General features: G+C 41.0%; 1 protein-coding gene across 2 annotated transcripts; it reads left to right on the plus strand.

The window, feature by feature from the left end:
* The first annotated feature begins 200 nt into the window (after positions 1-200).
* On the plus strand, positions 201-13,431 carry srrm1 (serine/arginine repetitive matrix 1). 2 transcript variants are annotated; one of them, XM_004566566.3, is made up of 17 exons: positions 201-359; positions 1,270-1,359; positions 4,956-5,078; positions 7,232-7,402; positions 7,752-7,846; positions 7,943-8,191; positions 8,284-8,466; positions 8,562-8,681; positions 8,785-8,993; positions 9,190-9,270; positions 9,789-9,875; positions 10,083-10,218; positions 10,950-11,039; positions 11,239-11,718; positions 11,823-12,003; positions 12,347-12,523; positions 12,612-13,431. In XM_004566566.3, the coding sequence occupies exons 1-17, from the start codon at positions 339-341 to the stop codon at positions 12,720-12,722; spliced, it is 2,604 nt and encodes an 867-aa protein (XP_004566623.1). In that variant the 5' UTR covers positions 201-338; the 3' UTR covers positions 12,723-13,431. The 2 variants fall into 2 exon arrangements, with proteins under 2 accessions (XP_004566623.1, XP_004566624.1); XM_004566567.6 differs by lacking the exons at positions 201-359; positions 1,270-1,359; positions 4,956-5,078 and adding an exon at positions 5,128-5,453.
* Positions 13,432-16,135: the final 2,704 nt, after the last annotated feature.

Below are 16,135 nucleotides of genomic sequence, written 5' to 3' on the forward strand. Positions count from 1 at the left end.
GTTGGTGAGGTTCGGGTTTTGACAAGCCCCTAACTGGACAATGAATAAAAACAAAATACCTTTTTAAATCCACAACATTTGAGCAAACCAGTTTAAACCAAGGTTTGGGTCTTAATAATATCTGTGCAAGCTGTCTCTGCATATTGAGGCACATTCTAGTCTGCCATATTTCGTGCATCAGGTGATGAGCGGAATCTTCTTCCTCCTCCCACTGTAACTGCAGTACCTGTTGCTTCCTGTGGGGGCACTCCATTCATCCGGCTCGTCACCCTGAATTTCACCGGCGGACCAGCACACAGCTTTCTCCACAGCACAAGTTACGATCCATTTCACCTAAAATGGACGCGGGATTCTTCCGCGTAAGTTCTTCAAACTTTTATCTTTGTATTTGGTATATTATTATTTAGCTGCATGTAGATCTATATACGTTTTATGGGATGGATGTTTCCTATGTGTCTTCAGTGAAGAGCCATGCAGCTAGCTAAACAGCGGTCAGGGCTTCGACTATCAACTGGGAGCCAACAGTCTCAGGATTTGCAATTAGTCTGCTTCACTTGGTGTATTCTGGGAGTTGTTGCGTGTTCCCTATATTGATGTTTTCTGTCTTATAATTTATGAAAGTGTGTAACTTCTTACGTTAAAACCCCGTACGTGTTATTTTACAGACAAATTTACAGGAAATAGACGAGTCAAGTTAGCTAGCTAACTAAAGATGGCGCCCGGGCGGTGCATCGCTCCTGTCTCCATGAGCTAGTCACGACTGCTGCTGTGCTGGCCTTAGCAAGCCCTCCGTGTTTGCTGAATAATGACATTAATGTGTCTTTTAATATTCTGTCAATGTCAACTCCGCTGTCAGTCAAAGTAGCCTTCGGGCTGTGCCTATTATTAGCCTGTGCGTTCGCTTTCGAGGATTAAGCAAGTGGTTAGCATGGCTAATGCTAACCGACTGGTGTCAGTGTCGCCTGCGGCTCAGTTAGATGAGCTAAAAAGAACATGAAGTGGCGCTCTAGGGAACACACGTGTCTTAAGTATTTATTTTAAGACACGTTAGCTTGAGCAACGTAATGTTTTTCCATCTTAAACTTTGACTCTCGTTAATGTTATCGGTAAGTAAGACTGCTGTAACTAACATGGGCCCAATAGTGAGGAGGCTGTGCAGCTTGAGACTAAAAACACTGTTCGAGACGGGTTTCTGTTCTTCTCTGATTTGACATCTCCGATGAAAGCTGATCATCACGAATCCGCTGATGTTGGCTGTTATTTCTGCAGGGTACGAGTGCGGAGCAGGACAACCGCTTCAGCAACAAGCAGAAGAAACTGCTGAAGCAGCTGAAATTTGCAGAATGTTTGGACAAAAAGGTAACATTTGTTTTTACATTTTATTTTCTCAAATAATTGTTAAAAAAATCATGTTAAATAGTTATCTACAAACTTGTATCAACATGAGGCAGTTTATGGCAATCTGTGTAGCCTGGACATTCATACACCACAGGTATGAGGGTGTCTGTGAGAGACATTTTAATGGCCACCACCTCACCAGGCCTGTGATTAATGAGCTTAAGTCAGGTTTTTTTTTTTTTTTTTTTTTCTTAATCCGGTAGCAAAAAATAAAAGGTAAATGTTCATTTTTCTGTTAAATAGTCATTACTTTAACTTTGGTTTATTTATATATAACCTGTTTATATTTTTAGTCTCCACCCAAATGCCGTTTTTGATCCTTTGCAGGGGACTGCCTGGTCAGTAACAGGTGGGACAACAATTAATATACAGTGGGGCAAAAAAGTATTTAGTCAGCCACCGATTGTGCAAGTTCCCCCACTTAAAATGATGACAGAGGTCAGTAATTTGCACCAGAGGTACACTTCAACTGTGAGAGACAGAATGTGGAAAAAAAAATCCATGAATTCACATGGTAGGATTTGTAAAGAATTTATTCGTAAATTAGGGTGGAAAATAAGTATTTGGTCACCTCAAACAAGGAAAATCTCTGGCTCTCACAGACCTGTAACGTCTTCTGTAAGAAGCTTTTCTGTCCCCCACTCGTTACCTGTATGAATGGCACCTGTTTGAACTCATCATCTGTATAAAAGACACCTGTCCACAGCCTCAAACAGTCAGACTCCAAACTCCGCCATGGCCAAGACCAAAGAGCTTTCGAAGGACACCAGGAAAAGTATTGTAGACCTGCACCAGACTGGGAAGAGTGAATCTACAATAGGCAAGCAGCTTGGTGTGAAAAAATCAACTGTGGGAGCAATCATCAGAAAATGGAAGACATACAAGACCACTGATAATCTCCCTCGATCTGGGGCTCCACGCAAGATCTCATCCCGTGGGGTCAAAATGATCATGAGAACGGTGAGCAAAGATCCCAGAACCACACGGGGGGACCTGGTGAATGACCTGCAGAGAGCTGGGACCAAAGTAACAAAGGTCACCATCAGTAACACACTACAACGGCAGGGAATCAAATCCCGCAGTGCCAGACGTGTTCCGCTGCTGAAGCCAGTGCATGTCCAGGCCCGTCTGAAGTTTGCCAGAGAGCACATGGATGATACAGCAGAGGATTGGGAGAATGTCATGTGGTCAGATGAAACCAAAGTAGAACTTTTTGGTATAAACTCAACTCGTCGTGTTTGGAGGAAGAAGAATACTGAGTTGCATCCCAAGAACACCATACCTACTGTGAAGCATGGGGGTGGAAACATCATGCTATGGGGCTGTTTTTCTGCCAAGGGGACAGGACGACTGATCCGTGTTAAGGACAGGATGAATGGGGCCATGTATCGTGAGATTTTGAGCCAAAACCTCCTTCCATCAGTGAGAACTTTGAAGATGAAACGAGGCTGGGTCTTCCAACATGACAATGATCCAAAACACACCGCCCGGGGAACAAAGGAGTGGCTCCGTAAGAAGCATTTGAAAGTCCTGGAGTGGCCTAGCCAGTCTCCAGACCTCAACCCCATAGAAAATCTGTGGCGGGAGTTGAAAGTCCGTGTTGCTCGGCGACAGCCCCAAAACATCACTGCTCTCGAGAAGATCTGCATGGAGGAATGGGCCAAAATACCAGCTACTGTGTGTGCAAACCTGGTAAAGACCTATAGTAAACGTTTGACCTCTGTTATTGCCAACAAAGGTTATGTTACAAAGTATTGAGTTGTATTTTTGTTATTGACCAAATACTTATTTTCCAGCCTGATTTACGAATAAATTCTTTACAAATCCTACCATGTGGATTCATGGATTTTTTTTTTTTTTCACATTCTGTCTCTCACAGTTGAAGTGTACCTCTGGTGCAAATTACTGACCTCTGTCATCATTTTAGGTGGGGGAACTTGCACAATCGGTGGCTGACTAAATACTTTTTTGCCCCACTGTAGTTGAGTAACATTTAAGGAAAGCCACAAAAGTTTTTGATTTAAAGTCCTTCTTTTTTTGTCATTGTAACTTCTTAAAAAGACACAAAGAAGTGACAGTGCGGTTGAGGGTAGGACGCCATCTAGAGCGCACCACATTTGAATAAAAGTGATTATTGCAACACGTTATCACTTATAAGGAAAACTTGACACATGACATTTTAAAAGCAGATCTTAAAAGAGCCAAATGTGTGATCAGTTGCTACATTAACGTTAAGCATTGTTTGTATTTGTCTTCTGTCTGTGTATTTTTATTTGTATATCACATATCAGATTCATGTTACTTGCCCAGTGGCTTCTAAAGAAAATGAGCTTTTTTTTGATAAATTCTGGCATGTGTAAGTTTTGTATTATTTTGGATTGATGACCACTAAGTTGTTCCATGGTCCACACATGGTTACACATTGGTCTTAACAAGCAAAAGATCCCAGGTTCTTCAACATAACGACTGACCCATGACGTCCATTAATATAAAGCGTCAGAGTCAGATAAAAACAATTTTAAGGTGCGACGAGATAAAAATTAAACTGGATCCCAAAAGGGAACTTTTTTTGTACAACATCTAAAAGTTAAGACAAGTACAACAAACATAAAACCAGACAGCTTTATAGAGTAGAATGATACATTTGGTAAAGTAAATGTAATATGGCAAAACTAATATCTTGCGTTAAATTAAATTAAAAATAAATACAGTAAAATATAGATTTATGCAGAAATATAAAGCCGAGCTTTGTGCTACGTTTTTCCCCCCAAAGCCATCCGTGGTGAGAAAATGTTAAATCTTTTGTTTGACAAAAAAGGTTTTTAAATTTACCTTGTATGATTTTTAAATATGTAAGTCAGATCTTTTAAGGACAGTAAAGCTTTTTTTCTTCTTTATTTAAATCCTTGCCATAGATCAGGGGTGCCCAATCCCGGTCCTCGAGAGCTACCGTCCTGCAGCTTTTAGATGCATCCCTACTCCAACACAGCTGAATCAAATGGTTTGATTACCTCTTCAGCATGCCATCGTGTTTGGCAAAGGCCTGATAACAAGCCATTCATTTGATTCAGCTGTGTTGGAGTAGGGATGCATCTAAAAGCTGCAGGACGGTAGCTCTCGAGGACCGGGATTGGGCACCCCTGCCATAGATGAATCACTATGTTTTGTCTTGTGGGATTTGTGTGTAATCTATTTAGTCGTCAGACAGAGTGAAATGGACAGGTTTTTGTCAGATAACACAATCGCTTTGTGCTCTGATTGCATTTTGTGCCCATTTTGAACCAGGAAAATCCATGTTACATAATAATATATTTATAACAAAGCAAAAAAAAAAGTTAAAAACGACTTACTAAATCTGGCTACAAAACAGAATCGCAAATATCAGATGGAATTAAAGCAGCTGTGTATAAAACAGTGTGAGCTGGCAGCGCAGGGTTGAAATAAACCGTTAAGATGAGAGAAGAGACAAAACGTTATGAAAGATATCTTGTATCTGTACAGGTGCATATAAACAGGTGCTGCTGTTTCTCATCACTAACGGTCTGTTTCACGCTCAGGTGGACATGACCAAAGTGAACCTAGAAGTCATCAAACCTTGGATTACGCAGCGAGTCACTGAGATTTTGGGGTTCGAGGATGACGTCGTCATAGAGTTCATATTTAACCAGCTTGAGGAGAAGGTAATGTCTTTAATCGTGTTTATTTTTTGTTCTTTCAGAACTGTCATATATTGAAGGGCATTGCTTAGTACTTAGTCAGTAAGAACGATATAAGCAAATAATTACACGTCCTAGTCAAACTGAGATTGAATGGGAAAAGTAACAGTTGGTGTAAGACTGATTTATAATGACATTACCATGTTTTGCTGTTATGTGACAAAGTGCCTTTATCCAGCAGTCTTCTAATGATGATGTGATTTATGATTTAAAAGGCCTGAACCAATATGGATGTTATACCTTGCATCAGAAGTATAGCACCAACACCTAATTAGCTCTCTCCTGAGCCCAAAGTCACTGAGCCCAACTCTCCCTTCATGATGCAGTGTGTGGTTTGAGGTGAGTTATATGCAGGGATCACCTATATCATGTCAGTGAAAGAAACGCCTAAAAAAAATAAATCAATTAAAAAAAATGCCATAATCATATTCTTTGTAGGTGTTGACAGCCCATCGGTAGACTGCCCAACTCTCTTTAAACGTAACAGGAGGTACAGGCTCAAAACAGGACATAAAAGGGCTGAAACAGCCTGATTTTCTGTACTTTCTACCAATTGGGTTATCACGCAAAACTGAAAAGTATTGTCTCACTGGCCACCTCTGATTGCAAGTTTTTACTGTCTTTTGCACTCTGTTGAGTGTGGTCAGAAGTGTTTTCGCTTTCACTTGTTACCACACAAAACAGTCATGTGAGGGTGTCAAGAACACAAGTGTTATAACGTCACTGCAGCAAGTTGAGAACTTCAACCTCTGGAGGTCAGCATAAACCTCGTAAGAAACAATACTTTTCAACTTGGTTTTAAGTTAGTACAAGTTCACTTATTTTCTACAAAACCCCTCTTAACAGTAAACCTGTAATATTGTAGATCCTATTTTTGTAGACTAAAGTGTACATTCACTCCAGGCTGTTTTATTTTAAGCATTATGTCCAGCTGTTTTCCTTTCCATAAACTCTACTCTGTCCCACTGATAGATCAAAGCATGTAAGATGTCTGGAACTTGGGTAACTTCCATTGCACAGACATACTTTATAAAACAGGAAACATTTCAGATAATTTATACTCTGTATTTGTAATTACCATACTGTCAGTGTACTCGTATATTTTTTGAATGCAAGTTTTGATTTCAGTGCCATTTATCTTCGTTTATGGCTCGTTATTCTAAGAAAATCCAGATGTATGTATTTTCATATTTTATGTCGCCAGCATCACACATGTGTATTATTTTTTACTTATTATTTTATCTTTTACTTGCCAGTGGGTGGGCTGTTTGAGCTAAATTTAAAGGGTACTGTTGCATAATGGAAAACAGTTGATACAGTTAATGAGATTACGCTATCTCACAATCATTCTATCAGTTGTTGAAATAAAACTCAGTTTTTGTGTAACTGTGTACTCATTATTGCTTGTTCGTCTCTTGCAATTTAGATAAATGATATAACATTAAGCTCATGGTGGTTGAGTCTCAAGCAGTAGGGAGGCGGAAGCAAGCCAAGGGAGCTCCGTGCCCACTGATCCCACGGGACTCACTGAAGACACCGGAACTGTACTTGCAGTGTTGGGTTTTAATGCACTCTGTATTGTGGCTGTTTGTTTACCTCCTGAAGTGTAGACGGTGGGGAGACTGGAAAGCAAGGGGTGGGTAGCGGCCAAGGGGATGTATGGTAGTGGGCTAGCACTGAAGAAATCAAATTATACTACAATTTCTTTGTATTATGGGAGGTTTTGTTTTCTTCTTTTTATATTTTGTTATGGTAGATTGTAAATCTAGGGCAGCAGAATTGCATGCTGTGTTTATTTTATTTCTTTAACATCATTAGATGTGTCTCCCCTCAGCTAGCTCACAATCTCAGTTTCCTGAGTTTGTGAGTACAATTTAAATCAGTCTCATTTTTGTAGGTTGAGTCTAATATTGGATCCAGGGATGTTAAATAGCCTAGTCAGTGTCTTACATGTTTTTAAGATGGTTATCTAAATAGTCTGAGGTATAAATTTATAGAGGAGTAGAAGGTAGGGAGCCCCGTTTGTGGGACCCTACCCCCCCTTGCTGTTTGGTCTTCAAGTATTTCAATGGCTACGTTTTTGTTTTTTCTCTCCTCCCTTCGTGTGTGTGTTGCAGCACCCGGATAGCAAGATGATGCAGATCAACCTGACTGGCTTTCTGAACGGGAAGAACGCCCGGGAGTTTATGAAGGACCTCTGGCCCCTGCTGCTGAGCGCCCAGGAGAACATTGCGGGCATCCCATCAGCTTTTCTGGAACAGAAGAAAGAGGAAATCAAACAGAGACAGGTGAGTTTTTCTAAATGGTGGAAGCGGGGATGGGCAAGATCACGCTGAGCTTGGTGGCTTTCCATTTATCTTTTTTTGAAAGTGTGTCATACAAGACTTTTTTTCTTTTTTTGGGTGGGGGGGTGGCTTTTGTTGTGTTTGCACAGCTGCTCCTCAACAAATTACATGTAGGAGGGGACCTGTAGCACAGACACGGGAATATAATGGTGTAAAATAAGTATTGACAAATTGCAGTAATAAGACCCCTTTTCTGTTAAAAAAAACTCTATAAAATATATCATGTTGAACTCAGTAATTATTTAAAAATAGGAGCAAAATGATTCATCTCTCATTGATCTGTTTCTGGCAGATTGAACAGGAGAAACTTGCTTCTCTGAAGAAGGTGGATGAGGAAAAGAAGGAAAAGGACCTTAGAGAACGGGCTCAGTCAAAGAGCCCCAGGAGGTACGATTATTTTCATTTTGAGACCCATAGATGGAACTACAGCTTGTGAATTCGTTGTAGAACATGCAAACCTCTTGTATTTGCCTCTCTGGCCAGACGGAAAACGAGGTCACCATCGCCGCGAAGGAGGTCGCCATCACCACGGAGGAGGTCACCAGCGAAGCGGGAAAGGAAACGCAGCCCCTCACGCTCACCAAGGCGCAAACAAGCTAGTCCAGTTGGTGGCAGTTCACCCCCTCCGCCCCTGATGCAGCTGTCCACAAAATCTTCAGAGGAGCCAGTAGAACCAGATACTTCAGGAAGAGCTGTGCCAGAGGCAGTCGTCCAAGAAGCTTCTTCCACCTGGTTTGTGGAATTCTTGCTTTTATTTGAAGTGGGCATTTAGTTGGACTGGTATTATTTAGAACTTAAGACATTTAAATACTTTTCTTTTGCAGTGAGACAGTTGTGGAAGTAGTGAAAGCCGACTCTGTGAATGAAGTCAAAGAACAGTCGCCAGAGAAAACCCTTAAGAAAGAAGAGAGACCGAGGTCACGAGAAAGGGAGAAGGACACGAGGAGGGAAAGACACCATCGCTCACGCTCTCATTCTCGTTCTCGCAGACGCCGCTCGCGCTCTAGGTGATTTGACGTGTGGCTTTAACTTAAACTTTCATTATGAAAAATCAAAGTCTGTAAAGGAGTTTTCTATATTTGCTGATTCTCTACCCAATCAGATCGTACTCCCCTCGCAGAAGACAAAGTCCCAGAAGGAGAATGTCTCCTCGTCGTAGGAGCCCTCCTAGACGTGCGCCAGCTAGCTCCAGGCACAGACCCAGGCGTTCCCCCGTCCGCAGGTCGGCATATTTATTTATTTTTTTGTATTGGCATGGATTTAATATTTTACTTCATGTTGTCTGTGGTATACAGACGCCTTTAAGCCTTTTTTTTGTCCTACAGGAGGCGCTCCCGCTCTGCTTCATCCTCTGGTAGCAGCTCATCAGGCTCTCGCTCGCCTAAAAAAGCAGTGAAAAGAATATCTACCACACCACCCCGAAAACAGGTCCATCATCCTGATACTTCCATTAGTCCCACAGGCAAGAACAGACGATCACCGTCTCCACGAGCTAGAAGGGGCCGGGGCTCTCCTTCCCCACCCAGATCATCAGGTGTGCTTCAGTTCCTCCTTTGTACATTATATTAAAATATTTTTACCTATGAAAACATTTGAAGACTTTATGCTTCTTCTGCACAACCAATGTTGGATTCCAATGTTAAACTTAATGAGTATCTCTAAGCTCGTTGCTGTTATTTTAATAAATCTGTGACAAGTGCATATAATTTTTGCTGTGCATTGTTTTTCAGGGTTTAAGAGAAAACAAGGAGGAAGGGCTGATTCTCCCCCTGACAACGTCAAGCCCAGACCATCTGAAGGCTCCGACTCGGGTAAGTGTAAAACGTGTTAAAGAACCATGCTGCCTTTCACCTCACGGATCTCGAAATATGGTGACTGTTTAACACTTTAACTCATCACTTTGCGCCCTGTGCAGTTACTGTGGCTTTCAGCAGGATGTACATGTTCACTTGTCATGCTTGTGCACCGTATTGTGTACTTGGAGAGCTTAGTTGTAATTATTCTCATTGAGAAATTTAATTTACCAACACATAGTTGGGTACTTGTGTGAAATTCTCAGCATTCCAGAGCCTCAGCCTTTGGCTTGCTCCCACACTGAGAAGGCTGAGTCTGTGTAACCTGAAGGATCTCTTTACAGGGTGAAGCTGAGCCACCAGAACTGTTAAGAAACTGTGTGCTAATGCAAGGGGAAACTATAAATGTTGTAACATGATGACAGACCAAGCATCACAGCTATAAGTCTGTCTTCTGTAATACTTGTAGCATTTCCTTGGCAGTCTGTTTCCGGCTTTGCTAACACTGATGGGACACTCAATGCTCTGCATTTCAGAGGAGGATAAAAATGAGAAAGGGGCAACAGCAGATTCGGTGCAACAGCGACGTCAGTATCGCAGGCAGAACCGACAATCGTCTTCAGGTTAAAAGCGTTTTTATCCCCGTTCTTTCTTTTCCCATACCCCCGCCCCTCTCTCTTTAACGAGTCTGTCCATGTCATCTTGCACTCATCGTCTCATGGACTTTTGAAGCTGTGTCCTAACCCCAACCTTGGTGTTTTTTCCCTGACCGCATACTGCCAAGGCTTCGCTGAAGCAGCTCTTGATGTCATTTGTTTGTGTGGTTTCAGAAACGGGGTCTTCATCCTCAGAAGATGAGGCGCCCAAGAGGGCAACAGGAGGGTCAGGTGCCAGAAATGGTGAGGTCAGGAGGAGGCGCAGTCGTACACAGTCTCCTCGAAGGCGACACAGGGATCCCTCCCCGAGGTCAGATAACACAGTATTTACACATTATCTGACTTTTATTATCTCACTTTAACCTCGAAGTCTTAATAGTTTGTGCTCTGCTTATATTGTTTGTATGTATTAATTTTATTCCTCTGCGCCGACAGAGGCCTACTCAGGGCCAGACAGTGTTACGTTAAGTACAGTGTATCACTATCCGCCCACTTTCATCCATAATGTGGCACAAATGGAGCTGCGTGGGTGCTGCTCTTCCTAAAAGTGGATGTTTATTTTCCACATAACATAGTAACGTAGGCTGTACTAGCTGGAGAGCACTGGATCACAGTCTGTGTTGTTCATAGAACAGCTAATATCTTTTTTTTTTTCTCTTTTTTTTTTAAGTCTTGCTCATTGTGCTCGTGCCTGGCAGTGGGCCAGTCTCGACCCTGGGCTTTGCAGTACTGTGGCTGAAGCTGACTTGCAGTCAAATCTAAGTTAAAGATTGTGACGCAATTTTTACATTAAGAATTTGTAGCTTTTTTGTCACTGGCAGTTATTTACTGTTGTGTGTGTGTGTGTGTGTGTGTGTATATATATTTTAATCCAGTGATTGCTTTAGTTTGGCCAGTGAATCCTTTATTACCAAATTCCTTCAAGGTCTGTATAACAAATGTGTTGACTCTTTACAGACCTTGAATAAAGCTGCAGCTTGTCTAGTTATGGGAGGCGGGCGGCCACAAGTTGGTGACTCTGATTTTGTTTTTTCCTTGCAGGAAAAGACGCTCTCCATCTCCAGTACGCAGACGTCGCACCCCTACTCCTCCTCGGCGTCGCAGATCTCCCTCTCCTCCTCAAAGACGCAGGTATAAGAATGTTTCCTTTTAAATTTAGACAAATGATCTCTCCAAACTTCTGTGTTGCAAACAGACTCCTGGGCAATAGCATGTGTTTCATACAGGAGTCATTGTTCCTGTCTTGTGGTTTTTATGAAATACTTAAAATTTTATGAATTACTTACCAATTTTAAAGTATTTCCTAAAGGTTGTATTTCCTGCTTCACAGGTCTCCTTCCCCACCACCCCGTCGTAGATCTCCATCCCCCAGACGATATTCTCCCCCTATCCAACGTCGCTACAGTCCTTCACCTTTGCCCTCTCAGAAAAGGAAACTGTCTAACTCGCCAATGAAACGCTCTTCACCGGCTACCAAGCGACGTCCCTCCAGATCCCCCAGACATAGAAGCTCTCCTCCTCCAAGAAGACGATCCCCTCCCTCCTCGACATCTCCACCCAGACACAGGAGGAGCCCCATGCTGCCACCTGGGCGGCGAAGCAGAGATGCTCGATCCCCTGTTGCGGCATCCAGACGCCTCTCCCCATCCCCTGCAAACCGCAGTCACGCTGTTAGAGGATCCACAACCCCCCCACGGCGCTATGAAACCTTGAGCACATCTCCGTCTAACCAGCGCAGACAGCAGTCACCTCCACACAATAAAGTCATCCGCAGAGTTTCACGCACCCCAGAACGCCGTGACAACCAGAGGTAGGGATCACTTATGTATCAGACAGAACAGCGTTTCAATTTCTGTTTACCTGTGACATTTTTGTGTGCCAATTATCTGATGTCACCTGTGTCATCTCTCTCAGACCATCTCCAAGCCCTCAGCCTATAAGAAGAGCGTCCTCCAGATCTGTTTCCCCTGAACCAGCAGCTCAGAAACGTCCGACTCAAGCATCCGCCTCCCCTTCCCCGTCTCGCTCTGCCAGTGCGTCTCCACCACCAGCCAAGAAAGCCAGCAGCGGTTCTGGAAGTCGATCTCCAAGCAAGGTTTGAGCTTATTCGCAGATATAAAAAAAAAAAAATTTGAAATTTTTTTTTTTTAATGAAGGATGGTGGGGGTTAATGGTCTAACTGTTAAAATCTGTGCACGCCAATCATGGCAAGTTATAGCCTCAGGAAGTTGAACTTTTGCAGCATTGTTAAAAGGAAATGTCATCATATATGTTCAGTGTTTTTAAAACTTGAAACTGTAAATTCTAAATTCCTCCAACAGAAACACATTAACTGTAAGCTGAGCTGCAGCACCGTTGCCATAATCCTTCTCTTAACTTTGTGTTGATATAAACATGCTTCATGCCTGTGTCGTCAAGTTCTGATGTTTCTCTTTCAGACTTCGGATGTTGACGGCGGTGCAAAGAAAAAGAAGAAGAAGAAGGAAAAGAAACACAAGAAGGAGAAGAAGCATAAAAAGCACAAGAAGCATAAGAAGGAGAAGAGCAGTAGTGCTGCTGTGACTGGAGACACACAGGAGAACCAGGCTGCAGAGGAGGACAGAGATTCCAGAAAGGTAACATCAGTTTCCCCTCTGTCTGATTTCTGTTCGGTACAACAGCGGATATAGGTCGTTGAGTAAATGATGCGTTGTTGTTGTTTAGGAATCGGACAGTGACGTGGAAAACACCTTGGATGATCTGGAAAAGCACCTTAGAGAGAAAGCGCTGCGCTCCATGAGGAAGGCCCAGATGTCTCCATCACAGATGTCCTGAAAGCAAGCGGCTCTCACTCGTGAATTTTCCAATCACTCTTGATGTTTGTCATCAACCTGGTTCAGCTTTAGAATGTACAAATTGTTAAACCTTGACTTTTGTGTTTCTTTTTACTGGTTTGGTACATTCTGAAGGGTTTGATTTGTTGGTTAGTGTATTATCTGAACTGTAAAGAAGCTTGTGATGTTCATAATTTTAATTTGTCAGCAGGGAAACAAGTTAGGCTCAGAGGTTTTGATTTGGGCAGGTTAAATATTATTTCCACAGCCTACAGTAGATTCTGTTGAGAAATGATTGCATGTGCAGTGATTGTCTCTGATGTGCATGAACCACTGACCTTATGAAGTATAGGTAACTATACAGTAACATACAGTTACTTTTGCCTTTTAGTTGTGAGAGACGGCTGTGTCCACTATTAAAGAGGCTGTAACGGAACCTTTTGTCCCCTATTGTAACTTAATAGAGGTTTCGGCATCATTTAACCTGCTTATTTTTGAGTTTTAAATTCTTGTTTGAAGACTATGTGATACCTGCTTTGTTTTTTTTTTGTTTTTGTTTTTTTTCTTTTCCCAAACCGATAGATGATGCAGTTTGTGTTGACACTCTTGTACCAAGCTAATCTCTGTGGGACTGCTAATAGTATCTTTGTATTTAGTAATTTTGCCTCTTGTCATCTTGTCCTTTCAGAATTAAAACCTTTTTTATAGGATTAATGGTTTTGGAACATTTTGTCATTCTTTTTGGTTGTAATAAAATGTTGTAGAAAAGAATCTAAAAAGGGATTATTATTATTATTCTCCTCATTATTATTATTATTATTATTATTATTATTATTATTATTATTGTTGTTGTTGTTATTTGTTTTATTTGTTTGGAAACATAGGCTGCTGTCAGGACAAGCAGCAAAAATGCTAGTTTCTATTTTCTGTACGTAATCAAAAGTGCAATTGCCAAACATTTTTGTGTCAAATCAGTAAAATTCTGTTAAATCCATCTTAAAGGACAAACATTTTTGGAATAAGGTTCTGTATAAGGCCTGAGTTCGTTTAGCTTAGATTTAATTTGAAAACAGTTCTATATTATGTAATGTATGAGATCAAATTTAAGAAGCCGTGAGCTTAACAAACATACAGCACTGAACTCATTTAGACAGCTAAGTAACTTCTGACATTTGAATATTCTTCAGGAATTGTTCTCTGGGCTTTTGAGGGACATGCAAAGCTCTTGTTTGGATGTTGTCTGCCTTAAGATGAGCCCACACTGCTTCAGTAATGTTGAGGTCTGGGCTCTGGAGACCAATCCATGACCGGTCGTGTTACATCGTGTGATATATATATATATATATATATATATATATATATATATTTTTTTTTTTTTTTTTTCTTTTTCTTTTTATTTATTAAATCCAGATATGATCTTAGTGCGCTGTCAGTGTGTTTGGGATCATTGTGACTTTGAAATGAAGCTGTAAACAGACTCGTTCCAGTATTTTATGCTGGATCAAAATTGGAAGACGTTTAGATCTTCTATCAATTTTGACATGATCCCCAAACTATGAGGCGTTGCACCATGTTTTACAGATGGCTGCAGACTCACTGTTGTACCTGTATCGTCCACTTTCATAACACACACACCATGCTGTTTTATGAACTTAATGGTTTTCAGATAATAGCTGTTTAGGAATCACTGTCAGTAAATTGTGCTATCTTTTGTCATTTTTCATTGATTGTATTAAAGAAGTGTTCATTTTTTAATGCAAAGTTCCTAAAGATCCAATTTAAAATGGGTTCTTTGTTAAGTTGTCTGTGAAATGTGGACACAACACTGGTTCATCCCTTGAGTTAGCCTTTTTTATACTCGAACAATTCATAAGATCTAACAAACAAAAGGATTGGACTGAAAACGAGTCAAAAAACAGCCAAAGAAAAGCTTTGAAAGATCAAAGCTGAACACCACTTTAAAAAAAAAATTACAAGTCTGGCTCTTTGGAAGCTAAATTTAAGGAAGTTTGGGGTGGTAACAAACATTTGCACAGTAGTAGATGTAGACTTCAGTGCAGATGCAGGAGACACCTCCCTCAGAACGTGTATTTACCCCCAGGCAGATTTGCCTAAAGAAAAAGTACTATACCATTACTCAGCAAAGCAACAATTTCTCTGACTGGGTGGATCTCTAACTGCCTGAAATATGATTGTGAATTATGAGCTTCTACCACCACTGACATTTTGTGGTAAATGTCATTATCTCCACCACACACATACAGTGTTGTGATCTCAGCAGCACGTCTCCTCCTCATGATGGCTTCCATATGTTGCAGGTTCATGACGATGAAAAACGCTAAAAGGAAAAAGAGGGAGGTCCTTTTTTAAAAATAAGAAAATCTGTGAAAAAAGTAAAGTTCATGATGGAAGGGGCTTGTGGAACAACCCAAAGTAACAGTTTTCTGCATAATTTTATCAGTCTCTCACATTGTTATGGAGGAATTTTACTCTACTCTTCTTAACATTGCTTCAGTTCATTGAGGTTTGCAATCACCACAGCATTTTAGTCAGGTCAGAACTTTGACTGGGCCCTAATTCCTTTCATTCCAATGTGTTTGAGCTTTAACTTTTGGACAGATGGCCTCATATCTGACTCTAGAATACTTTGGTACATAGAGGAGTTTGTTTTCAACTCAGAGACTCCGAGGTGCCCCGATCCTGTGGCTGTAAAACAAGTGCAAATCATCACCTTTTCATTCTTTTTTTAGAGAGAGAAGTTTTCTCCATTCATACTTTTTTACTATTTTTCTAATTTTACTGTCATGATTTTTAACATTTAACATGCTAACTGAGGCCTGAAGAGTCTGAGACGTAGTGCTTGTGTAATGTCTCTCAGTACTACACCGTCTGACCTTTGGGTAAATTTGTTGGGATTTCCTAACCTGGCAAAATTGTAGCATTATGTTAACACATGCATGAATGTGTCAGACCAGCAGGCTGCAAAAGCTTCTGCTCTTTTGCAGATGATCAGTTAACCAAGTAGATTTGATTACCTGGCTTCCACTTATCCTCCTAATTCCTAAGGAAACAATGATTTTTTTTTTCATAGGACTGCATAGAATCCCTAACAAGAATTTTGTGACTCTAGGTTCTGCTTGATTTTTTAAAAATATCATTAAGATTAAGTCCAAGGTTTAGTTTTTCCTCACCCAGAACTCTGATAACTCAACATCAGTGAAGAGTCCTTTATTGAACGACCTGTTCATAAAAGCAGTTTCTGTATAGAAAAACTGCTTCTCGGGTCAGCAGCAGAACTTTGAATTTGACTGATTTCTCTAAAACTTAATGCCTTCTTTCAAGCAGCAATGCCTGCAGCTTACAATAAAACAGAATAGACCCAAATATTTAAATAAGATAAAAAGTAAGCTGAAA

This window comes from Maylandia zebra, linkage group LG19 (assembly GCF_041146795.1).
Source record: "Maylandia zebra isolate NMK-2024a linkage group LG19, Mzebra_GT3a, whole genome shotgun sequence".
NCBI classification, from domain to species: domain Eukaryota; kingdom Metazoa; phylum Chordata; class Actinopteri; order Cichliformes; family Cichlidae; genus Maylandia; species Maylandia zebra.